The 25,799-nt window shown below is 47.4% G+C and overlaps 1 protein-coding gene across 1 annotated transcript in view; it reads left to right on the top strand.

Moving 5' to 3' along the window:
• Positions 1 to 25,799, top strand: part of NSF (N-ethylmaleimide sensitive factor, vesicle fusing ATPase) — a gene marked incomplete at its 5' end in the record, with an annotated part of 56,576 nt that overhangs the window by 24,194 nt on the left and 6,583 nt on the right. Inside the window, 11 exons of the mRNA XM_084275624.1 lie at positions 2,473 to 2,672; positions 4,971 to 5,136; positions 5,902 to 5,976; positions 7,497 to 7,684; positions 12,132 to 12,227; positions 12,764 to 12,920; positions 13,894 to 14,027; positions 16,390 to 16,456; positions 16,645 to 16,724; positions 24,747 to 24,881; positions 25,646 to 25,759. Of these exons, the coding sequence (XP_084131750.1) occupies positions 2,473 to 2,672; positions 4,971 to 5,136; positions 5,902 to 5,976; positions 7,497 to 7,684; positions 12,132 to 12,227; positions 12,764 to 12,920; positions 13,894 to 14,027; positions 16,390 to 16,456; positions 16,645 to 16,724; positions 24,747 to 24,881; positions 25,646 to 25,759 (1,412 nt within the window). The remainder of the gene's footprint in view (positions 1 to 2,472; positions 2,673 to 4,970; positions 5,137 to 5,901; positions 5,977 to 7,496; positions 7,685 to 12,131; positions 12,228 to 12,763; positions 12,921 to 13,893; positions 14,028 to 16,389; positions 16,457 to 16,644; positions 16,725 to 24,746; positions 24,882 to 25,645; positions 25,760 to 25,799) is intronic.

Raw genomic sequence — 25,799 nt, 5'->3', positions numbered from 1 at the left:
AGGTGAAGCCTGGGAATGCTGCTCTTACTCTAACCTGCTTGAAGATTAATGTGTAAAGATAAGAATCTGGTTTTCAGGTACTTTGCTATCGCTGTAGGTTCCCCATAGGTTCATCCAAATGATACGATCACACCAGAATGCTTTGATTTTAATTAAAAAGGGGAATTACACCCTGAGTAGAAAATCCCTGTTGTACTGAAACACTTCTCATCTTTCCCAAAAAAAAGTGAACAGTGAGATGCAAACAAGTAAAACTTGATCTTGTCTGTGGGCAAAGTGACGTTCTGGTTCAAAACAGTGTTTGGCTTCTCTTGGTGGCAGTAGGGACTCTCCCAATTGTACCAGGTTTTATGATTCTCCCCTGATATTTTGGGTATGATTCTCCCTTGATATTTTGGGTGGCATGTTTCCCATATAGGTACCTCTGAGTTCCTGTGAACACACCTATTCAGCCCCTAACGAAATGTCATTAAATCGTGTAATTAAGTATCGTGTTGCAGGCCTGACCTTTGATTTGGAGTCCTGCTGGTAAGCATAACGAGTTTGAGATGTCTGCACCACTAATAATTTGGGGTTGTGAGATTCTCATAATGCTATTGACATTTGGGCTGTGGTGGTGAAACCAGCAGAGGGGAGATAACCTTAATCCAAATTCCTGCGCGGTGCGTAGGGTCCCGCTGTGATTTGAGACGTAACATTTGTAGTTTGTCATCACCTGCCCATTTTAATCAAGTCCTGCTTGTGCCTAAAGCTTTCATTTTAGCCAGGTGAACAGGGAAACCTCTGCTGTCGTGGCTTGTGGCGCTTCATTTGAAGAGGAACTAATTGCTTTGACTTCAGGAATGTTCTTCCACCTGACCAAGACCCAACTTCACTGTTGCCCATTCAGTGGCAACCAAGTCTTGGAGCAGGTGGGGCAGTGGTGTCCTTGATGCTCAGATGTGGGGCACCACACATGCATTCTTACTCACTGAAGACTGAGTTTGGGCTACCTGACAGCAGCTGAGCTTGTCTGGGTATGGTTTGTTAGCCTCAGGGTGTCTCTGGGAACCCAGTGTGTCCCACCTGGAGCGGGTATCTGTGCTCTGGGGGAGTGGGAAGCTGATGGTACAGCACAGCCCAGGGCCAGCCTTGTCTTCCTCTTAGCATCTTAGCCCCTTGCTGAGGCTGTGTTAGCTCCCAGGGAAGAGGAGGGGATAATCTGTGCTTTTCAGGAGGTTTAGGCTTTTTTGGGCTGTAGAAGAGAAGCTGCTCGTGGCTGTAACTGCTGAATTGCAGGAAAACATTACAAAACAAATAGCACCAGACTGTTCTTCATGTTTCTTTTTTGAAAGCTAGAGAAAAATGATACTCCACAGCAGGATTTTCCTGGCTCTCTCAGGATGCTCCCAGGCCTGTCTGTGTGCATGTGCCCTGACTTGCCTTAGCCTTTTGATAGCCCCTCTTGCTCCAGCAGCAGAGCTGTCTGAGCATCGGTTCGCTTGGGGTTTCCTTTCAAAGCATCACTCATCATTGAAATCCTGCTTTTTGTGCTGTTTGGCTACACAGGTGATCATGTTCCTCCACGAAACACATTAACAATACCTTCAGTGACATTGATTTGACAGGAATAGCTTTTAATTTATCTGTGCCTCACTCTTTCCTGCACAGACTTTGTCTTTACTGACAGCATTGTTGATGTTTTTGACTCAGGTGCCTGAAAGTTGACTAAGGGAATCTTTAGCTAAACCTCTTCATCTTTGTAGTAAATTTTTATTTGCAGAGAAGCCTCAAAAAAATGCTTAAGTTTTATCACTGTGCTGCTTCAGATCTTGTGTAGATCCAGGCCTGGAGGTTGGTGGCCCTGCCTGTGGTTGGAGCTCTGTGATCCTTGGGGTCCCTCCCAACCCAGACCAGTCTGGGATTCTATGATTCAGTGGAGCACTATTTTTTCTGGGTTTTTGGTAGGGATGAGGACACCTTGTGTCCTTCTAGGAGAGGGAACTGAACCAGGTGCTTGTCCCAGCCATCTACAGCATCTCTGTTTGGTGTTCAGGACATAGGTTGATTAAAAAACAAAGTATCTGCAGCCCCTCTCTACCTGGGAATGATCAGTGTCCCTAGGACTCACTCCTGGGCTTCATTGACCCAAAAGTGTGGTTTTCACCTGGTTACTGAGCAACCTCTGTTGCTTTGTGCTGCTCACCAGAAGTTCTGTGTCAGGTCTCAGCTATTAACTCACCCTGCCCAGTGCACAGGGGAACTTTTCTGCTCTTCCCTGGGTTCTGTTTCCTGACTTTGGAACAGTGTGGATGCAACCACAGAATTCTGTGCATGAATTTTGCTGGTAACAGCACTGAGCAGAGCTCAGGCTGCTGCCCACTTCTGCCAGACACCTGTAACATCACCCCTGCCATCACCAGCACTTCCCTATTCCCCTCTGCTTCCCTCTTCCCCCCCTCCCCTTTCTAAACTTGTTCTCTTTTGTTCTAGGCTGCAAGCATGTGAAAGGCATTCTCTTGTATGGACCTCCAGGCTGTGGTAAGACACTTATGGCCAGACAGATTGGCAAGATGCTGAATGCCAGAGAACCAAAGGTGGTCAATGGTCCAGAAATCCTCAATAAATACGTGGGTGAATCCGAAGCCAACATCCGCAAGCTGTTTGCTGATGCAGAAGAAGAACAAAGAAGGGTAATGCAAATGTAACCAGCCTGGTCAGTGTGAATGTGCCTGAAGAATGAAGGGAAAGGAGGTTTATAATCAGAAAATTGCTGCTTGCATCAAAAGACTGAGTCACTGCTTAGCTTGTGATTACAGTTACTCCTTCTGAGGCGCTGAATATTAGTGTCCTCCAGGTTCACACGATTGTGTTTGAAGAAACAGCCTTAGAACCTGGAAAGGGAGCTGAAAAGGTGGACAATGGCAGGACAAGGGGGATGGATTAAGGCTAAAGGAGGGAAGCTGCTAGGACTGTCCTTCTTTCCTCTCTGGAGGAGGCTGGAAGCTCCTGGAGAGGAGACAGAGGAGGTCATGCAGATGATCAGAGGGCTGGAGCAGCTCCCCTATGGAGAGAGGCTGAGGGAGCTGGGCTGGTTCAGCCTGGAGAAGAGAAGGCTGTGGGGGGACCTCATTGCAGCCTCCCAGTCCCTGAAGGGAGCAGAGGAACAGGAGGGGAATCAGCTGGTTAAAGGGCAGAGACTGGCAGGACAAGGGGGATGGAGTGAGGCTGAAGGAAGGAAGGTTTAAATTAGATATTAGGGGGAAGTTCTTTGCAGAGAGAGTGGTGAGGGGCTGGAACAGGCTGCCCAGAGAGGGGGTGGGTGCCCCATCCCTGGGGGTGTTCAAGGCCAGGTTGGATGGGGCCCTGGTCACCCTTGTGTAGCTCCAGGCCTGGAGGTTGGTGACCCTGCCTGTGGCAGTGGGGTTGGAGCTCTGTGACCCTTGAGGTCCCTTCCAACCCAGACCAGTCTGGGATTCTATGATTCTTCCTGACTGCTCAAAGATGGGCAGTTTGTTTAGATCCCACACAGCTTTTTGACAGTACTGCAGTAGGGTCCATCCTGCTCCACCCTGTGTTACTGCTCACCTGCTCAGAGAGTGTGGAAAAGTAGGATGGCAAAAATTTTGCAGTATTTTCCCCATTTTTTTTTTTTGTGGGGAGACATAATTAATCCATTTGGACTTTTGATGCTAAATACAGGTGGCAGATAATGCAGGAAGGATTTCAAACAAGCTTTTGTGGTGTCAGTTTTTGGGGCTACAGCCTTAGTGGTATACCATAATCCTCAAAGGGTTGTAATCAATACATTGCTAATTTTTCTCAGCAGAAAACTAATGTGTGAGAAAAGTGTCTGGGAACCAGACACTTATTTACTTACTTATTACTGTGGTGGTTTTTCTCTGCTGTGCATCACTTGATGCAACTCTTCTGGTAAAGAAAACAGCATTTCAGGCAAGTCACAGTTAAATATGGGGAAGTCTGTTCAGAAGACAAGAGCAAAGGAGGTGGTATCCCTTTTATTTACACCTAAAAGACTGCAGAGTTTGCTAGTGGCTTGAAATAGATTAATTTTTCTGCAGAAGATTTATTAATCACTGCTGGAGCTTTGCGTGGCAACCCATAGGGTGTAAACCATCTCCTCTCTGGTTGCTCCAGTGTAACTGAAAGCTGTGAGCTGCTTTCCCTTTGCAATAACACACCTGTTAAAATAGGCTTATATTGGCTGGAGGGGATGGTCCTGATGACAAGTTGGGAGATTAAAAAGGTCTGGAAAAGGTTGGTATTGTAATGACTTGTGTCTGGGGCAGATTGCCAGTGACAGCACATTTACCTGGTGTTAACGTGGTCTCCCCTGTCCACAAAAGAGAGTTTAGAGGTGGAATTTGAAGGGAAAAAGCTTCATAATGTGGTCACAAAAAGTATCCTGTTCTCTTAGCAGCTGCAACTGCTTCACCTTTGAGTGAACCTGGAAATAAGCAGTTCTGCCCCAGACTGGGGCTGAACAAATGGACTCCTTAAAAATGCTAAGAACCAAGCTGCTCTGGCAAGCAAGCTGTGTGTTTGCTGACTCTAGCACAACCTGGGGTGCTCCCCACATTGGGTGCATCCCTCCCCAGATGTGCTTTGTTCTCCCCTCTCCCTTTCAGAGAGCTTTCCCAGCTACTGTGTGCTGTGGCCCTTTGAGCTGAGTGTTCCAGCTTTGGGCTGGTGCCTTCCTCATCCAATCTAGTCCTTCTCCATGAAACTCTACTTCTCTTAACAACATCAGCCCTGAAATCCTGCACCAGCTGCTCCATTTGGGAGGATGGCAAGATGTTATTCTGGAAAGGAGCCTGATGCATCCAGAACCTGATACTAAAAGCACTTGAGGGTGTCAACATTGTGTATCTCTGTAGTGAGCTTGTTGAGAAGTTGCTGTTTTGTTTGGATCGCTTTCAGTGATGACATGTGGCATTCCTGACATGCTCTTTTTTTTTTGTCTCCCATAGCTTGGGGCAAACAGTGGTGTGCACATCATCATTTTTGATGAGATTGATGCAATCTGCAAGCAGAGAGGGAGCATGGCAGGTAGCACTGGAGTCCATGACACCGTTGTCAACCAGTTGCTGTCGAAAATCGATGGAGTGGAGCAGCTCAATAACATCCTAGTGATTGGTATGATGGTGCCTACTCTCTGCTATGGGGTCTGGTTGAAAACTGCTGATGTTTTGCTCCCTGCAGGTCAACCCAGTTATCTTTACTGGCATGGAATGACTGCTATTTAACCAGCATCAGTAGCAGGTCTAAAGGGAGATGGTGTGACAATCAGCTGATACTGCGGCTTTCACCTATTTTCTCCTTTGGTTTAGGAGAACATGCAAGGATTGAAGTGCATATTATGGCTGGACCCAGTGATCTTAAAGGTCTTTCCCAACTTAAATGATTCTGTGACTCTGTGTTGCCATATCAGCATGTGCAGGAGTGAAGCTTCTCTCTGTCCTTCTCATGTCAGGAGTGCTGGAGATACCTCACCCATACGGGCTGGTTCCCTGTTGTCCTGTCTCTGCCTCAGGGTGTGACTTCTCCAGCCTTTCTGGAGATGGGTATCTTAATGCTGTTTTCTTCAGACTCTGTGAGGTCTCAGCTCGATATGTGCCCTGTGTTCAGGAGTTAGAGACCCACTTTGTAATCACAGAGCTGTAGGGGTTGGAAGGGGCCTCCAGAGCTCACAGAGTCCACCCCCCTGCCAAAGCAGCTCCCTAGGACAGGTCACACAGGTCGGTGTCCAGACGGGGCTGGAATCTCTCCAGAGAAGGAGACTCCACACCCCCTGGGCAGCCTGTCCCAGGGCTCCCTCACCCTCACTGTGTGTAAGTTCTTAATTTCTATATGATTTATAAGCTCAAATCACACTTCCTTTGTTTTTAACTTTGTAATTAGGAATGACCAACAGACCTGACCTGATTGATGAGGCTCTGCTGAGACCGGGGAGACTGGAGGTGAAGATGGAGATTGGTAAGCAGCTGGTGTCTAGCTTTGCATAACCTCACACATCCTTACAATAGCAAAGCAGATACACACCACAGTGTGAACAAGTGACCAGGATGGGGTAGGTGCTGAACTTCATGCTGCTTCCTCCATAATGTAACATGTAAATTTAATTGGCCAATTAACCATTTTAGAATTACCTACTGATAAGCCATTGACCTGATAGTGGATTCTGTCTGGCTGCATGGGGCAGGCAGGACCTGGAAGCTCTTACATGAATGGAAGGAGCCAAGTAACAGCACCAGATCATTCCTGGGTGGAAGCAGTGGGACTGTTGAACTTGTGGAGCTGTGAGCACAGAGTGTGAGCAGTTCTTGACTTGAAGTGCAGATCATTTGACTTGCATGAAGTGAGAAGGGTGACTTCAGCAGATGCTAATTAGCATTGGCTCTTGGCTTCTGGAGTCAGCAGGTCTCAATTATTTGCATCGACAGAACTGAAAGTGGGCTGAAGAGCTCTGTCCCACTTTAGTGAGCTGGGAAAGCACTGTCAGTAACTCAGAAGGGGCTTTGTAATTGGACATGTCTGTCTGACAATGCAGTGTCTGATAACGCAACATTTATTGTGAAATAAGCCCAAATCATTTTAGATTCATTAAAACAAGCGCCTGATTTTGCAGAAGCTTGATCAGTGAAGACTGTGGTGGAGTCTAAAGTGTGACTAGACTGTGGTGCTCAGTTCTGAGTTCAGCAATTCACAGAAGAATAGCCCAGGACTGATTAAAAGCTTAATGATCCTGTCTTGCAGTGAGAAACTCAAATTGATTGAGATCCTTGTTTAATTTAAAGATTGGAAATGTAATTTTAGTTTGGAAGAGCTCATAAAACACTCCCCCCAACCTTCAGAGACACATGTAGCAAAATATTTTCTATGCTTTGAGCTCAGGTGCACTGGCTCTTGCTAAGGTAAAAGCTCCCAAAGTGGAGGGTGTCACAGAAGAGGAACAGGCAGGACCACAAGCACTAATGTGATCTGTTTCACTTGCAGAAAAATAGATGAAAATGCCTATGTAATGCTAAAAATCACGTGGTATCACCTCAGTGGGAGGCAAAATTGTAATTGTCTGTAACTGGCAGGAGGGCACTGGGGGGGTCTGAGGGCCCTGCTCACCCAAACCAGGCTGTGATAATTGCACACTGGAAACTGGGTGTAGGAGTGCCAAGGGACTGACCCAGCAGCCTTTGATGAAGGTGAATTCCTGGTAGAGCAGCCTGAGAGCAGCTCACTTGGAGGAACCCTGAGGAAAGAAATCAAACCTTCCACTTTGTTCTCTCTCTGTGAGTCTGGCAGTGATGCCAATCAATTTGCCAAAGGCAATTAGTGTAACTGAGTGTTCTCAAAACAACAAGCATTGTCAAATACTCTCCAGAAGGAATTGCTCAGGGTGAGAAGAGCCTTTGCAAGTATGGCCATTGAGGAGAGAGAAAAGCTTTGCTGCAGTTGCTGTGCCCAGGTACCCACTGACATTGTTGTGTTTCAAATCTCAGGCTTGCCTGATGAGAAGGGGCGGTTTCAGATTCTCCACATCCACACGGTGAGGATGAGGGAGCACCAGCTGCTGGCTGAAGATGTGGACATTGCAGAGCTGGCAGTGGAGACTAAAAACTTCAGTGGTGCTGAATTAGAAGGTTTAGTTCGAGCTGCTCAGTCTACTGCTATGAACAGGCACATTAAGGTCAGTTTTATCATCTCTACCTGGGGCTAAAAGAAAGGAAAAGGGATTGTTTGAAGTCCTTTCTTGGATGTTTACTTCCAAATGGTGTCTCTTCACCTGAAGAGGTGAAATTCATATGGGTGCCACCTTTTTGCTGGGCTTTTACATGGTTCTGAGTTCTCTCTCCCACCTCCTGACCTCCAAGTGGCTCTTGTGTAGCTCGGTGGCAATGGGAGGGGGTTGTTTGTCAAGGCAGGTTGGGAAAAACTGAAACTTTTCAGCTCAGTTTATGGATTAGGACCTGGGAGACACGAGGTGGAAATGAGAACAGCCAGTTGAAATGTAGCCTGAGGGGGAGAATTCAAAAAAGGCAAAGGCAGTGATGGGGTCTGGCCATGGCTTGGGGTCAGGTTCTTGGAGTTAAAATGGTCTTGGAAAAAACCCCAAAAAACTGGAGAGGGACTGTTTACATGGGCACATAGTGATAGGATGAGGGGAATGGCCTTCAGCTGCAGGAGAGGAGCTGGGAGGCAGAAAGGCCCTGGCACGGGGTGCCCAGAGAAGCTGGGGCTGCCCCAGGATCCCTGGCAGGGTTCAAGGTTGGGTTGGATGTGGCTTGGGGCACCCTGGGCTGGGGGGGTGTCCCTGACCATGGCAGAGGGGCACTGGACAGGGGGTCTGAGGTCCCTGCCCCCTCAAACCAGTCTGGGATGCTGTGATTTAAAATAACAGCCTAGTCTTTACCAGTGAAAAAAGCAAATGCACCATTACAGTTTCCTAGGAGCTGCACACAGAGCAAACATGAGACACTGGTTATGTCACAGGTAAAACCCCTGGTGTATTTGAACCTGTGCAGTCCTGGGACACCCAAATTGAGAAGGAGGTGGTGGAACTAGGACATGGAAAGGCAGCAGGGAAGGTCAGAGGTGTAGGGGGGGTTTCATTGGCAGAATGGTTAGACTAGGATTTCTCAGCCTGAGAAAAATAGGGTGAAGTGTTATGAAAAGTCTGTGAAATCCTGAGAGGGCTGCAGCCCGTGGTTGGGGAACACCTCTTGACTCTTTCCTAATGTAAGAAGTGGGAGAAGAGCAAATGATACTAACAGGGCCATGCTCAGAGTAAAGGAGATGAGCACAGTGTGAAGAAATACTTCAGCAGTGGAAGGAACCTTTGCTCCAACGTGTGGCTGATGCTGAAATCTGGGTTGAATTCAGAAGGGGCTTGTGCAATGTCTTCTATTCCAGACAAGAAGTTGAGTGCTGGTCATCTCTGTGTCCACAGAGACTTGTGAAGCTCTCAGCTCCCTCATTTCTAGAGGAGCATCCCCAGTCTTCACTGATCATGGGAAGTCAGGGAATCTTTTAACTAGCAGAGAGTTAAGGGCCATGAAATGTCAGGTTATATTAATCCAGATGGAAAACGTGGTATTCGATGGTGTTGAAATATGAAGTGATTAGTTTGAGGAGGAGGCAGCTGAAAGATGCAGCCCCTTTGCTCTGGTGGCCAAGAAGACCTGGGACTTACTGCAGAGAGAAGCCTTTGACATCAGTTCTGTGGCACTGGGATGCTTTTAGGAAAACAGTTCAGTCTCCAATACAAAGACAGCAAATCATGTTTTTATTTAATCTTAAGTCATAAATCAGTTGGTTGCTCAGATATTTATATCTCTTGGGGGCACTTTCTGAAGGAAAACCAGCTCTAGGAAAAGGAAATTAGGAAAATTTCTGAAGGAAAACTGATTTTTTCTTTTGTAGCCATAACAGTTGACAAGTTGTTAATTGTTTCTCATAGCAAAAAACCACAGGCAGCAAGACTTTCTAATTTCCTTCTGCTCCACGCCCCCAAAATAATAATAATTAAGAAAATCAGCACCTCTGGAGGTATTTTCATCCCTTTGCAAGCAAAACATTTTTCCTTTCATTAATTTATTTAATTATTAATTATCAGCTTATAGCTGATGGCTTTTTCAACGCTTGGATTTTGGGGGGGAGTTTGGGGACTGTTAGTGTGTTTTGTTTTATTCCCTGTGGTGTCAAAATGTCACAGTGGGAGAAGAGAAGATGGTGAAGTGGAGAGGTGAACCCCCAGTCCTCTCCTGCGGGCTGGGGTGTGATTGACATCCCAGTAACACACCTCTGAATATGCGAGTGCGAAGCGGCCACGGCTTGTTTTGCTTTGCAGAGGCTTTGACATGGTGGTTTTGGATGATCTTGTTGTTTATTCTGAAGGTGTCTTCAGCCAAACGATGCACTAAGGTGTTTTATTCTCTCCTATGAGCACTGCAAAGTTTAAAATATACATCAGAAGCCTGACCTAGTTTTCAGAAGCACCTATGAGAAGCAAGAGCACAGATTGAAAAATCACAGAATCACCAGGTTGGAAAAGACCTTTAAGATCACCAAGTCCAACTGTTCCCATCCTAAGCTAAACCATATCCCTGAGTACCTCATCTACCCTTTCTAAACACATCCAGGGATGGTGACTCAACCCCCTCCCTGGGCAGCCTGTGCCACAGCCCCACAACTCTTTCAGGGAAGAACTTTCCCCTCCCATCTGCTTTGACCCTGCCCTGGGGCAGCTTGAGCCCATTGCCCCTTGTCCCATCTCCTGTCCCCTGGCTGCAGAGACCATCCCCCACCTCTCTGCACTGTCCTGGCAGGTCAGTCTAGGTGGGGATACGCAGAATCACAGAATTGTAGGGGTTGGAAGGGACCTTGAGGGATCACATGCACTACTCCTTGTTTGTGTAGATCACCCTAGTCCTCCTAGACATGTCTTCAGAGGTCAGAATTGACTTCTCCATCACCTTGATCTTGGGCAAAGGTGTTAGAAGTTGCTGTGCCTTCCAAGAAACTCCTTGAAATCCCCAATTTTTAAGTCCTGAGCTGTCAGATTGCATAGGACTTTTGGGTAGCAGCAGGTGGTGGTGTAAGGTCCAGGTAACGTTCAGTGAAAATCAGACTTGTTTTGGAATCCTGACAAGTTTGTTCCAGTGTAATTGGGAAATTCAGAAATTATCAAAAGCCTTTCGTGGCTGTGCTTTGGTGCTAAAGAATGAAGATATTTTGCCTCATCTCTGTGCTACTTAAAAATAGGTTTCCACCTATCTCACTTAGCAGTGAGATGGATTGCTTTTCACAGATCAACTTCTGCCCCCTCTTGTGACTAATCCTGTTTCTGATATCTCCAGCCCCACTTGGGCTCCTCAGCAGAGTGTGCTCCCAGGATTAGTTTGTAATAGCCAGTGTTTGAATGCTGGTGAGTGGAAAACTTGCTTCAAATCCATTTAATTCCTGATTGCTGCCTGAGGCCATCAATAGACTTGCAGATCTACAAATAATCCTCCTAAACGGAGCCGCTCAGTGCTGCAGCCGTGCTCAGTAATACACCTACAGTTGCCTTCAGAGGCTACTCTCAAGTTGGTTTTGAGAATTAAAAACCTCCTCTGGCCCCAGTCTAAGCAGCTCTGGGGTACCTCAAGTTGTGGCCAAGAAATTATTTACAAGGGAAGATCACCATAGTGCTGTCTCTACTGTGTACTTGCTCCCAGGTTATGTTTTCATCCAGCTTTTAGATGCTGCTGGATGATTTGGGAATGGCAGAAGGGGGAAAGGTGATGCTTTTTGCTTAGGAAGGAGTGCAATGGGAGCTGACCTAACTCTGGTTATTAATTCCAATAACACTGATAGCGCTGCCTTGGGAAGATGCCTGAATTTGGTTGAGCTGAAGAAGATTAAAGATAAACCAGAAAGAAATCTAATATTTGCTGATCTCCTCAAAGACTTTCTTGAACTGAGATGAAAGTGCCTGGTTTGAATAGGAAACCAGAACCTCCTGCAGTAGAGCTGTGTGAGTAAGTGTTGGCTCAGGTGATGGAGATGAAGTAGGTAGACTCAGAGTTGGGATAAACCAAACTTTGTCTTTCTGAAGACGTCATGCAACAGAGGAGGCTCCATCCTATCCCCATCCAGCATCCAAAAGGCACAGCAAAGAATCTTTTTCTACAGCCTCTAAATGGAGAGAGTAGCTCCCTGCTCCAAGGGGAGACCCAGGTAACTCCAAGAACTATTAGAAATGAAAACTTAAGCAAGATCAGACCCACACTGGTCGCCAGTCTGAGTCTCACCAGGTTTATGTAATCAAGGTAGCACAGCAATGGCAAGGATGGTGCAAAGCTTCCACCCTGCTCTGTGCTGGAGTGGCTTCTCTGAAATGTGGGGTTGTGACTGTACTCTTTACCTCAGCTTTCCACAACTGTTACTTAATGACTCTGTGGAGTTTGCATATGGATGTGGCTTGTAAGATGATGGTTGCTCCAGTGGTATCCAGCTTATGCCCAATGATGTCTTGTTGAGAAGTGTTTTCTTGTTCATGCCAACCAACTGCAGGGTTGAATCCGTGGGTGGAAGTTGATGAGGGGTTGTGTGTGGAACTGTTGTACTTGAGTGTCTCTTATTGCCTTTATTAGGCCAGCAACAAGGTGGAAGTGGATATGGAGAAGGCAGAGAGCTTGCGTGTGACAAGAGGAGACTTCTTTGCATCTCTGGAGAATGATATCAAACCAGTAAGTAGGCACTGTGTAACTCTGGTCACAGAGTCACCAGGAGCAGTTAGTGATGTGAAGGAGCAACGTCCTTCTGGGATCAGACATGCAATGATGTGCTGTGGGCTGAGGCACTGTCCTGTGCTGGAGGAATGAAAGCAGGGGGTCTCCTTCTCCTCCAGTACTAAGGCTCTGGCTTTGCCTTTTGTTGCATACAAGAATTGTAAAAAGAAGAGTAACTAGAGAGAGCAACCTGGAATGTCTTCTCCTTGTCTGCACACTCTCCCTTTTAGGTTAATGGGTAATTAATTTTGGCTTTAATTAGGACTGCAGCACAAGGTTTAAGCCTCATTTTTGGTGTGGATTCAGAACCCAGGGGCAACTTGCATTGGTTAGAATTTGTTTTCAGGCTGTATGAGAAGATGTTTCTAAATGCATGCAGTGCTTTGAACCTGAGACACTGTGTGTCACCAGCGGGTCTTGGTCCTGGTCACTTTGGTGATGTTTAACTGTTTCATGTGTTTCTGATGCAAAAGAAATGTTCCCTCTCAATACAGGCCTTTGGAACCAACCAAGAAGACTATGCAAGCTACATCATGAATGGTATTATTAAGTGGGGTGATCCAGTAACGAGGGTATTGGATGATGGGGAGCTGCTGGTTCAACAGACCAAGAACAGCGACCGCACTCCTTTGGTCAGCGTCCTTCTAGAAGGTAAACTGAAGAAGAAAGGAAATCTATTATAAAAATGAAGTGGCTACTGGAAACTATTCTTACCAGCTGCTTGGGTGGTCATCTGCTGTATCCTGCAGCTGTATGTAGAAAACATGTGGATAAAGCCAGAATTGGTCTTGTTTGGTTTACCTGGGTGAAACTGCTTTAGATAAGAACTGGTCACTCAGCCTGAGAGAGTCCTTGTTCTTGGGACAGCAGAGAAGTGACTGTACCCAGTTAACAACAGTAACCTAAACATGGGTGTTTTACAGCACTGATTTAGTTGCCTGAATAGTGTTTGAAGTCACTGGAGGGCTCATCAGAGTAATTAGCTGAGTTCAAACAACAGTTCATCTGGGCACGGTGAGGTGCCTGCTGCTAGGCAGAGGTGGTTTGCCCTCTCTCCAGGCTGTCACCTGGAAGAGTCTAGGAAACTAAATCTAATACCTGTGTTCCAGATAGTGGAGTGGAATTTGTCATTTAGCTTTCTGTCTTCCTTTTCCTGAGGCCAAGAAGTGTGCATTGCCACTATGGCTTAGTGGTTCATAGCTCTGAAATGACCTTGAGTAGATCTGCTGAATGATTCTCTGTGCTTGTGGCCAATTGTCCTGGTTCTGGCCAGGCCAGAGTCAACCTCCCCAAGCATTCAGCCCAGGTGAGTTGAGTTAGCCTGAGCTGTTTGCCACACCACCTGACATCACTCCCCCCATAAGAGAGGCTGGCCCTCCAAAGCCTGTAACATCCTCTTTTATGTTGGGTTCCCAGTAAATCAGTCTGCGTGGGCTCAAACAGTTGCATCAACTTCCTTCACCTGGAGGATAGGCTTGCCCTAGGAGTTAGCATGTTCCTTGTGCAAGTAGAAGTAAAAGTCTTTTACCTGATTTCTAAACATGCTTAAAATATCACCTGTGCTGACCATACCACAGCTGTTTTGCTCCTTTTGTTTTCTCATGAAGTTTGTCCTTTGTTTCAGGTCCCCCCCACAGTGGGAAGACAGCTTTAGCAGCAAAAATAGCAGAAGAATCCAACTTTCCCTTTATCAAGATCTGTTCTCCTGACAAGATGATTGGGTTTTCTGAAACAGCCAAGTGCCAAGCAATGAAGAAGGTAGCTATGTGTCCTGCTTGACTGAAATCCTGTTCTCTGGTTCTCCAGTGGATAGAAAAGTGCATTACCCTTGTGATTTTGTTTTCTGGCCTTTGTGGGTCTGAAATTCCTGTGCAAATCTTTATTTATAAAGTTAAATTAATGTTTTTGTGGCACTGACACAAAGTGATTCAGGGAAAATTTCAAGGCTCTGCCCCAGTTGGCTCCAATGTGTAATCATGACTAACAGAGGAACAAAAGACCTGATCTGTGATGAGTGAGTCTGGAGCTCTGCCTGCAAAGATGAAGGCAGGAAGGGCTCAGGTTTATACTTGGAAGGGCTAGATCGTGCCTGAATGAAACTGGGAACAGTTTTGAGGTGGTAATGTGGAGTTGAACAAGAGTTTTAACAACCTGGGGAGCTGGGGGGAAGCAAACCAGAGGAACATCTTAAATTGTTTCAAGTAGCCAGGTGGGAAGAAAGAGATCTCATTTACTGAAGCAAGCCACTGCTCACCCTTCTACCTGAATCAGGATGAAGTGTGGGGTGAAATGTTACTTGCAGTCAGTTTGCAGGATTGTGGAGGTTCTAGGAGAAGCAATGTGCTTGTAGCTGGAAGCCTGGTTTGTAATTTAGGTTCAGAAAGGACACTTTTGGACCTTGAACTGGCATGTGCCAATGTCCTCAGTGCCAGGAATGCTGCTTGATAATGGGTGATGTGGAGGCTTGGTCTGTGCCCAGAATCAGAATCACAGGGTTGGAAAAGACCTCTGAGATCACTGAGTTCAACTGTACTTGTCCTCTACTAAATCGTATCCCTGAGCACCTTACCGACCTCATTGACATCCAGGGTCTGTGACTCAACCCCCTCCCTGGGCAGCCTGTTCCAGGGCCTGATAACCCTTTCTGGGAAGAACTTTTTCCTAATGTCTGACTGGAACCTGCCCTGGTGCAGCCTGAAGCCATCCCCACTTGTCCTGTCACCCATTGCTTGGGTGAAGAGACCAACCCCCACCTCTGCACCCTCCTGTCAGTTCAGTGTAGGTGGGGAGAAGGGCTCCCCTCAGGCTTCTCCTCTCCAGGCTGAACACCCCCAGCTCCCTCAGCTGCTTCTCAGAGGATTTGCCCTCCAGCCCCTTCCCCAGCCTGGTTGCCCTTCTCTGGACTCTCTCCAGGACCTCAATGTCCTTCTTATGGTGAGGAGCCCAGAACTGGACCCAGTACTTGAGGTGCAGCCTCACCAGTGCCCAGTACAGGGGCACAATCCCCTCCCCAGACCTACTGGCCACACTGTGTCTGACACAAGCCAGGATGCCATTGGCCTTCTTGGGCACACAGGCACACTGCTGGCTCATGGTCAGTCAGAGTCACCCAACACCCCAGGTCCTTCTCTGCCTGACAGCTCTCCAGCAGCTCTGCCCCCAGCCTGTAGTACTGCTTGGGGTTGCTCTGTCCCAAGCACAGGACTCAGCACTTGGCCTTGTTGAACCTCATCTGTTAGTCTTAGCCCTTTGATCCAGCATGTTCAGATGCCTTTCAAGAGCCTCCCTGCCCTCAGGCAGATCCACACTTCCTCCCAGCTTAGTGTCACCCATGAACTTGGTGAAGGAACGTTGGATCCCTTCACCCAGGTCACTGATAATGACATTGAGCAGGACCAGCCCCAGGACCAAGCCCTGGGGGACACCACTGGTGACCGGCCTCCAGCTGGGTTTGGCTCCACTCACCACCACCCTTTGGGCCCGGCCACCAGCCAGTGTTTTACCCAGCAGAGGCTGTGGCTGGCCAGGCCAGTGGCAGCCAGTTTCTCAAGCAGAATGCTGTGACAGATGGTGCCAAAGGCTTTGCTGAAGTCCAAGTAGACCACATCCCCAGCCTTCCCCTCACCCACTAAACAGGTCACCTTGTCATACAAGGCAATCAGGTCAGCTTGGCAGCACCTGCCTTTTGTAAACCCACAGTGACTGGGCCTGATCCCCCAGTTGTCTCTCCCTGTGCTGTGATGAGACGTAACCAAGATCCAGCTTGGTAACTGGTTACAGTGGTGGGGGATTTGGGGGTGTGCTGGTGTACTGGGATTGCCCATCTCCAGACCACAGAGGAGCAGCACCTGGTTTTGCCCATTGCTCACAGTTAAGCACAGGGCAGCTGGCTTTGTTTCCAGTGTGAGAGACTCAGAACAAAACTGAGCTCTGGATCTGTCGAGGTGGGAGTCGATTATTAAACACAGGGAGACTCTACTGTCTTGGTACTTATCTTTTCCAGGCTCTGTTTATTCCTTTAAATCCTGCTGTGTTTAGGTAAAAAACGTGTCAACAGGTCCTGTCAGGGCTGTTGGAGCTGTGCTGCTGGTTAACAGTGACTCATTTTGCTGGTTTTCAGATCTTCGATGACGCGTACAAGTCCCAGCTCAGCTGTGTGGTCGTGGACGACATTGAGAGGCTTCTAGGTGAGTGAGGGTGAGCAGGCTCTGTGCTGTCTGCTGGGCTGGAACACTTCAGTGTTTGCAGTATTGTGCAACTGGAAATGATCTGGAACCCTTTGCTTTGGGGGTCTGGAACTGGTTTTGATTCAGTGAAGAGGTTTAAACGTGCATCTGTTCAGTGGGCATTAAAACCTGGTGTGTTTTCATTTCAGACTATGTCCCAATTGGACCACGGTTCTCTAACCTGGTGTTGCAAGCCCTTCTTGTGCTGCTGAAGAAAGCCCCCCCTCAGGTAAGACAGGAATTGAGGGGTGAGATGCCCTATTCCCGTTTCCACTGTCAGAACTCTTGAGCTGTGTGTCTTGCTGCCAGCTGCGGTGCTGCCAGCGGGGTGCGTGCTGTTGTCTCCCATTCAGTCAGGTTAATCCTCACCTGTAGACATTTCTAGAATAACCACAAAGGACTCAGCTTTAATTACCAACTGTTTGAGGCTGAATCTTCAGCAGTTAGCCCTGCACACACGAAAGGATCAGGGTTAGCCTTCACCACATAGAACTTCAAGGTGCAAACTGTCTGCTTTAACCAAGGAGCTGTTCAGGCCACATCAGTCCCTGGCTCAGCCACGTGCTCCCTCATTTACAATCAAGTCTGAAGTGGATCTCAGGGGTTTTAATTTGTTCTTAGCTTGAAATGATCAGATGTTAATTACAGTGGGTGAAGAGAGCTTAAGGTCTTGCATCTCAGATCCTGTCTGTTTGTGGCTTGGTGAGGTTGAAGAACATCACAAGGGATGACGTTTCTGAAGCTTGTGCTGACTGAGACAAATAGGCAGAGACTTTTCTTTTTTGTTTACTGTTTTCCTGTCATTCACTGGAATTCTGCTGCCTGTGTGGAAGTGTCTGCATGAATAAATAACATACTAACAGGAAAACCTTGAAAGTTGGTGTCACAAAGCAGCAGAGCAGCACAGCCTGGTTGAACCCAATTTATTTTTTTAAATTTTTAATGTCCTGGAAACAGGTAGCTTCTGTGTGAGTGGTGTTTTCATTAGAGAGTTTGGTGAAAAGACCTTTCAAATACAGAACTTTGAACTAAATTATAATGCCACAGGCCCTGAAGTTCCCCTTGTGACTGTCAACCTGGGAGAACAAAGGTTTTTCCCAGAGAGCTCTCTATGCCATGTGAAGTTGCTAACACACAACTTGGATTACAACATAAGATGGGACAGAGAGGCTGCTGTGTGCCCCAGCACAACCATTTTTGATGATCATAGAATCATAGAATGGGCTGGGTTGGAAGGGACCTCAAGGGTCACAGAGCTCCAACCCCACTGCCACAGGCAGGGACACCAACCTCCAGGCCTGGAGCTACACAAGGTTGCCCAGGGCCCCATCCAACCTGGCCTTGAACACCCCCAGGGATGGGGCACCCACCCCCTCTCTGGGCAGCCTGTTCCAGCCCCTCACCACTCTCTCTGCAAAGAACTTCCCCCTAATACCTTATTTAAACCTTCCTTCCTTTAGCTTCACTCCATCCTCCTTGTCATGCCATTGTCAGGATGGCAATCCCCTAATGGCTGACCTATTGCTGGGTGTTCCCCCAGTGCCAGGAAATGCCTGTTCCCATGAATCAATAGACCTTCATTTGCTTCAGTTGCTGAGGGAACGTAAAATACTAAGTTGTCCTTTTTAACGTTGTGTTTTCAGACTGGACTGATGGGCTGAGACCAATGGGATGAGGTTCAACAAGGCCAAGTGTAGAGTGTTGCACATGGGACAGAACAACCCCCTGCAGCGCTACAGGCTGGGGGAGACTGGCTGGAGAGCTGTCAGGCAGAGAAGGACCTGGGGGTGTTGGGTGGCTGCAGGCTGAGTATGAGCCAGCAGTGTGGCCAGGTGGCCAGGAAGGCCAATGGCATCCTGGCTTGTGTCAGGAATGGGGTGGCCAGCAGGTCTGGGGAGGGGATTGTGCCCCTGGACTGGGCACTGGGGAGGCTGCACCTCGAGTGCTGGGTCCAGTTCTGGGCTCCTCAGCATCAGAAGGACATTGAGGTCCTGGAGCGAGTCCAGAGAAGGGCAACCAGGCTGGGGAAGGGGCTGGAGGGCAAATCCTCTGAGGAGCAGCTGAGGGAGCTGGGGGTGTTCAGCCTGGAGAAGAGGAGGCTGAGGGGAGACCTTCTCCCCACCTCCCCTGCCCTGCCAGGAGGGTGCAGAGAGGTGGGGGATGGTCTCTTCAGCCAGGGGACAGGAGATGGGACAAGGGGCAATGAGCTCAAGCTGCCCCAGGGCAGGGTCAGAGCAGATGGGAGGGGAAAGTTCTTCCCTGGCAAGAGTTGTGGGGCTGTGGCACAGGCTGCCCAGGGAGGGACTGAGTCACCATCCCTGGATGTGTTTAAAAAAAGGGTAGATGAGGTGCTCAGGGATATGGTCTAACTTAGGATGTGGGAATGGTTGGACTTGATGATCTTAAAGATCTTTTCCAACCTGGTGATTCTGTGTGTCCCCTGAACGTATCTCGCTGCTTGGATGCACTTTTGTTGGCACCCAGGTCTCCCTGACAGCAGGATGCAGGCTGTGAAGCTCACAGATATTTGCCAAGTTTATGCATGTTGCTGGAGATTTGCACTCTGCAATGTTTGAAATGCCCTTGAGGCTGGGAGACTTTGCCTTGACAGCCAATATTATGGTGACTTAAGCCATAAATTGTTGGAGGGTAGAGAGAGAGTTTTCTGAGGAAATGTCACTGTTTGATTGATGATGTGTTGGAGTGGATTTTTTTTTTGCTTTTCCTTTTTTTTTCCTAAGTGTCTGCTGTGGGCTAGTGTGGAAATTAGGACATTGGGCTGGACAGACCCTTTGGGCTGACCTTGCTGATGGGGTTCCTCCAGGCACGTGTCCCTGTGATAGCCATGGCATGTGGGGATATCTTCTTTTTAAAAAAAACCCACAGTACCCCAGGAAAAGGCCACTTCTGCTGTGAATGTTTACTGTGAAAAATACTGAATTTGGGCATGGAGACTCTTGGGGTTTTTAAACTCAAGTGAGAATCCCACAAGGGAGATCATACTGCCAGTTAATCAACGCTGTTCCCAGCTCCTGCTTCCCTTGGGGAGTAATTTATTTGGAAGCCGTGGCTGGTTTGAGGGGGTTTGTTGTAATCTGAGATGCAGATACAGCCTTTAAATGTCCATGAGTAGTGTCAGTGGTACCAAACCAACTCCAATTTCTATGGGATTGGGAGCATGGAGGGGTTCATTCCTCATACAGATGGAGTGTCCTGGGATGTGCCCGCCGTGTCCCTGTGCAGGATGCTGCGGAGCCAATACCTGTTCCCTGCTGCTATCAGAGAGGCTCTGGGCTGTGTCAGGAGCTAGAGGGGCCTGAAATACAGCCTTGATTGGCAAAGCTTAGTGATGGTAACAGCAACACAGTGGAAACCACAAGCAAAAGAGCGGGTGGGAAGCAGAGGGTGCGTTCCAGCAGCGCGGCTCTGCTGCTCCCATCTTTGTGGCCCGGATTATGTATTCACACGGTGTTGTCACATCACTTGCAGAGAGTATACTTAATGTGCAAGCAGCTCCCTACAATTACTGTAGGCTGCGTGTGTAAGAGGAGCATTTCTGGGATGAAACCTTATTAATTATGCATTGAGATATATGTCTCTGTTGAATTGGTTTGTGAAAGCTGCCTCCCAGACTCCCCTCATCCTGTTGAGGCGATAGGATTTACGTGAAGCTTCTGGTTCTCTGGGCTTTCTGGCTTGTTTGTACTTTGCAGAAGTTTTGAGAGTAAACACGTTAGACTTTAAAGAAACTAAAACCCATCTTTAAATTCCTGGTTGTGGCTCATGCTTGCTAGTTGCACTCAGTGCTTAAATAGTGGTATCTATTACTACTGGTTCAAGAAGACTGGAAAACATCGTGTTTTGTTTAGCATCTTTTTCTTTTAAACCAATTAAAAAGCTTTTCTGAAATGGATTGAAGAGAAGAAAATAAACCATGTTCTCTTGGGTCTTTATTTCACTCAAGTTTCTGTGCTGTGCAGGAGAAGAGACTGGGGAGGGGGGATAGAAAGACTGAAAAGGACTGTCGCAGCAGGGAGCCGAGCGGGAGAAAAGGACTTCTCTGAGAACTAAGCAGCAGCAGCTCCGAAAGCCGAAGCTGCTTCATCTACATGCAGAGTCACACAAGGCATGGAGACACTCACCAGCCCCACAGAGGTTTCACATGTGCTTCCCTGCTGGTTCCTGTGAAAAGCTAACAATCGGCTCAAAGGGTGAAAGACCATGGCAGCATCCCGGCGCTAAGCTGGACGTACAATCTGTGCAGTGTTATGAAATGGCTGGCTTAGTGAGATGCTCTCCACCACTCTTGTGGATGCTCTTCCACAGCTCCCAGAGGCCCCCAGCCCCTTTCCTCTTTGGGATGCTGGAGGCTTTTGCTGATGGATGAAAGTCGACGGGGGGAAGAGGGGGAATAATCTCCTTGTTTGATACAATCCCAGATGCATCCCCGATTCCACATCACTTGGAGTGAATCAGGAGCAACTCCAGTCAACAGTGATGTTACCTTTATGCTTGTAATCCTGGGGAGTCTTTTCTCCCCTTAGGTGTGAAGATTTGCTGACAGCCCAAACGTGGGCATAAAAATGTACAAGGGTCCAAAGTTGAGCATCAGTCTCCACTGGTACTTGGTTATAGCATGGTAGGAGCACCTCTAACCAAGGGCAGCTTAGACTTGCTGCAGTTCAATCACTTGATTCTTTGCTGACATCCTGAGGCTCCCGTTTGCTTCTGGCAGAGTCTGTAAATCTTCTATGTTCTGGTTTGTCTTGGGTAGTCAGTGCAGTGGGGTACATGGTGTTAGAGGAATCGGTCTCATAAAACAGTTAATTACAGCTTCTTCCTCTTAGGATCTCTACACCCTGTAGTTCTCTGACTGATTATGCTCTTTATTCAGCTAAAACCCCTGGAGCAGGGATGGCATCTGGAGTTATCCCACTTGTAGTAGGCAGTGGGGCAAGACACGCACACCTATACTGGGTATCTCCCAGTATCTGGCTGGATTTTGGGCTCTAAACTGGGGCACTTCCTTTGCCTACAGGATGACTCCAGACTTGAGGGATGTGTCTGTACCCGATCTCTGCTGGTGGAAGAACTGGGCCTAGAACTCCCTGGTAATGAGCCTGATAGCAACTATGTCAACCTGCTAAAAAGCCCAAGTTCTGAAGAGTTGCTCTCTTGTTCAGCTTGAATCCTGAGCCTGTATGGGCTGAGAATGGGGCATGCTGCCTTTGGAGGGGCTGCTGCTGGAATTACTGACCAAAAGTGTGAAGGATTGTGACAATGGGGATGCTGTGGTAGTACATCTCACAATAGGAAGAATAAATCCTGTGATGTCACTGTGGAGTAGTTGGATGAGGGCAGCTTTTTCAGCTTGGCTCCATGGCTTTTCCCACTTTTTGATAAACCCTGGGGCAGAATTTACCTGACTTGTAGGTCAGAAACTCCTGACACTTCATTTTCTTTCAGTAATTGATACAGCAGAGATTACTCTTGTTTTACTGCAACTGGCTTTCCAGTGGGTCAAGTTTAAAGGTAGCAAGTTGAAGCTTGTAGCTTCCTTGGAAAAGAGCAAGGGAAAAAAATCCCTATGCTTTGGGTGGAGCTGTGAAATCTCTGAAGCCCTGTTTTGCAGAGCAGCCACCTCAGCCAGTCAGTCATCAGTGGTTCAGGGTCCTGAGAGTGGATCTGAAGGGGGTTGTGTAAAAGCTTTTGGATCCGATGGATCTGACCTCTGTTGACTTGTCCTCTTGCTTTGGCAAAGCTGAAAAAGCTTCAATTTTCAGTCCCCTGCTTGAGTTCAGGTACCTGTGTGGTGAAAGCAAGTGTCCTGGTGCTCAGTGTACAACTGATGCTGCTGATTTCAGGTGCTGCTCCCTTGGTTTTATTTTCAGGAACAGCAGTTTCCCCCCCCCCCCCCATCTCCTGACACTGTCTTGGATTTCACACACCTCTGTTTACCCCCATCCCTTTACCAAGAGCCTACTTAAAGAAGTTACTCCTAATTCCTGACCATCCCCATTGCTTTCCTCTGATCTCTCAGCAGCGTATTTGAGATGGCTGGGATCACTCAGTGCCTTACAGAGCACCCTGGATTCATACAGCAGAATAATGCCTTCTGGTTTACTTTTTCCCATTCTAAAACTGTCCAAGTGTTTGCATTTGGAGTATGGTTCAGCACTGAGCTGCTGTTTTCACAGAGCTGCCCACAATGACTGATTCCAGTGGCTTTCCTAAACGGTAATAACTCATTTAGAGTCATTTTTTTGTGTGTGTGGTAATTGTCCCCTGGCCTGATTTACAGCAAGTTTGGGATCCATCTGGCTAAATGTGGCTCTCAGCGGTTTGGTTTTCTCTGACTGAACTAGTTGTTTGGAAAATACTTTGCTGTATGAGTCCAGAGTGTAGGCAGCTTTTCTGGGAGGAGGTATGTGTCATCTGGGCTCCATCAACAGAGAAGGCAATGCAGAGAATGAGATCTGCATAGACACCTGAAGTTAGAGGAGGTAAAACTCGCCTCACTAATGACATTTCTTTGCTGCTCACATCCTTTCCTGCTGAGACCTTTTAGTCTCTGATGAACCCCCAAACTAGACTCCACTTCTGTTATAAGCAAGCATGGATCTCCATCAGCATTGCACCAGGTAGCATCCTTCAAGCAGTTGGGCTGCAAGTTGTTACTCCCTTGATTGAAGTCTTATCTGCTGTACCAGGCACTGTACACATGCTGTTAGCTGTATTTTGGGAACAGATGCTGCCTTGCTGGCAGAGGTTGAGCATGTTTTTTCCCCTTCAGATGCTCACAGTTCACAGGGGAGACTGGTAAGGACACAATCCCTTACCCACACTGGGAGTTACATACAGTAATAAACTTTAAAGTGATTATTTTCAAGAGTGGCTGTAGCTTGCAAAGCAGATTTGGTCTCAGTGGCTGGTGTGGCATTGGGTGAGGGGATTGGGGTATGTTTTGGAGGCTGTGGTTCTGTTCAGGTCTGTCTTTGGCTTCCTTTGTACCCCAGTACTGCACCTATGTAACAAGAAAACTGTTTCAGCTGCTGACTGGATGTGTGCCTTGTTACAGGGTTATGCATGAGGCAGCAGGAATTCTCCTGCCCCTTTTTTAACCATGTTCCAGCATATATAATATCAGCTGTATCAGCACTATTCATGAATCAAACAAAAACTCACTGAGGATGGTGTGCTGGGCAAATCCAGAGCAACCATGAGGCAAAGTGAGTCAGAATTGAGGTGAAATTTTCTCCCTGAAGTCTGCTGGTAATCCCCATCTTCTCATTCTGACAGTGGGGAGAATCAGTTCTCTCTCTTACCCAGAGCCCCTCTTTGAGTTGGTAACGTGAGAGCATCAGAGGTGTTTACCCCACACTTCCATGGGTCAGGAGGAGATGATGGTTCACACTTCTTGGGGGACTCACCCAGCTTCCAAGCCTGTGTTGGGACTGTTGGACCAGCCCCTCCCAGAGATGAGCACATCTCAAATTCTATCTCCATGTAGGTAAAGTGTTTTTCTCTTGGAAGCAGCATTGATTCTTCTCAGTCCCTTAGGTGCTTTAGCTGCAAATGAGCCCCTGATGGGGCTTTCTGAATTCCTCCTTACAGGAGCAAGGCTCAAAGGCCATTCACTTACTCTCTGATTACGTTGTTCTTCTGTCTTTGCCTGCAAGATCTGACTCAGTTGCTCAGATGATAAACTTGTAAAACATTTTACTGCCCTTGCTGCGTGACAACCATCAAAAAGGAAACAAATAAGTGACTGTGAAGCTTTCTACTAGTGTTTTTAGACATGTGGACCTCTTTCTGCTTGCAGTGTGCTGCCAGCATGTGAGTTTTGCCTGGGAATAAACCATTCCCCTCCTCCTTTAATTGATGGTACCCACAGGACTTCCAAAGACAGGCTGTTCCCCCGGGACCTCACCCGTAATTCAGCTCTTGGGATTGGGGATTTGCTCACACTTTAATGAGGATTCAGCTATTTATACTGATGAATTTAGAAAGAAAGGTAATCATTTTTGGACCCTGTTGGTGGTATTACTCTGACTTCTGGAGTCTGATTGTAGTCTAGTGTGGTTGATGTTGTCTACTTCAATTACCGACGGACTTAATTCTATTAACTTTATTTTAGGTGGTATTTTTACATGATTGTTTTCTACCTTTCCTTTGTAGCTATCTGAAGCTCCCCAAGGCTGGTTCCTCTCTTGTTTTCCCTTTCTTGACCCCTGCTCTGTTGTGTGCACAGGGCCGCAAGCTCCTGATCATCGGCACCACCAGCCGCAAAGATGTCCTGCAGGAGATGGAGATGCTGAATGCCTTCAGCACTACCATTCACGTGCCCAACATTGCAACAGGGGAGCAGCTGATGGAGGCTTTGGAGGTGAGAAGAAGGTTGAATGATGACAGATAAGCTCAAAGTTCCCAGCAGATTTTTTTTACAGTAGCTCTGCATTTGGGAACGCTGTCCCACTGAGAACTGTGATGTTGGGACATCACGTTGGGTTTCTCTGAATTGGGTTTTTCATAAGATAAATCAGCAAAATGAGAAAATGGGGAGAAAGTTTGTGGAAGGGTTGAAAGATTCTGAGGATATAGAAGTGGGTAATGAATAAAATTGGGGGCACTTAAATCCTGGAGGGTGCCAAGCTCTTGTTAATTGGAACAACATCAAATGAAGGTGGTTGGTGCTGAAGAGATTATAGGTTCTTTATAAATTTGTGCCCTTGGTGGCTTCTTACTCTATGCCATAGTGGAAATTTAGTGAATGTTGAGGGTTGTTAAAATAAACAGGGAAATGTTTTGTTCACATTTGGGATGTTGCCACACCCACAGTCTCACCAAGGACCTGGACACTCCTGGGGCAGGTTTGGAAAACTTGGTGTGGTTGGAGCCACCATGTTGCTTCTAGAGAAAGCCTGGGATGGATCAGGGAAGAGAATCACTACCTGTTTGAGTAGAGATGGTGTGAAAAGCACCACAATGGAATAAAAGAATCTTAAGTGTCTGGATATATTGCAAAAACACTTCCTTCTAAGCTGGGTGGTGTCTAGCTTCACATTCCCTTTCTCCTGAGTTGGGTAGCATTGTTCCTACTGACAATCTCTTGTTGTTTAGTGGTTTTTTAAATGATTTTTCCTCCCCCAGCTCCTGGGTAACTTCAAAGACAAGGAACGCAGCACTATTGCACAGAATGTCAAAGGGAAGCCTGTCTGGATCGGTATCAAGAAGCTGCTGATGCTGATAGAAATGTCATTACAAGTAAGGATGTTTCTGGTCTGGGAAGGACTTGGGGGGGGGG

The sequence above is a fragment of the Gallinula chloropus genome (assembly GCF_964237585.1).
Source record: "Gallinula chloropus genome assembly, chromosome: 26".
NCBI classification, from domain to species: Eukaryota; Metazoa; Chordata; class Aves; order Gruiformes; family Rallidae; genus Gallinula; species Gallinula chloropus.
This window is presented reverse-complemented; position numbering and strand designations above follow the sequence as displayed.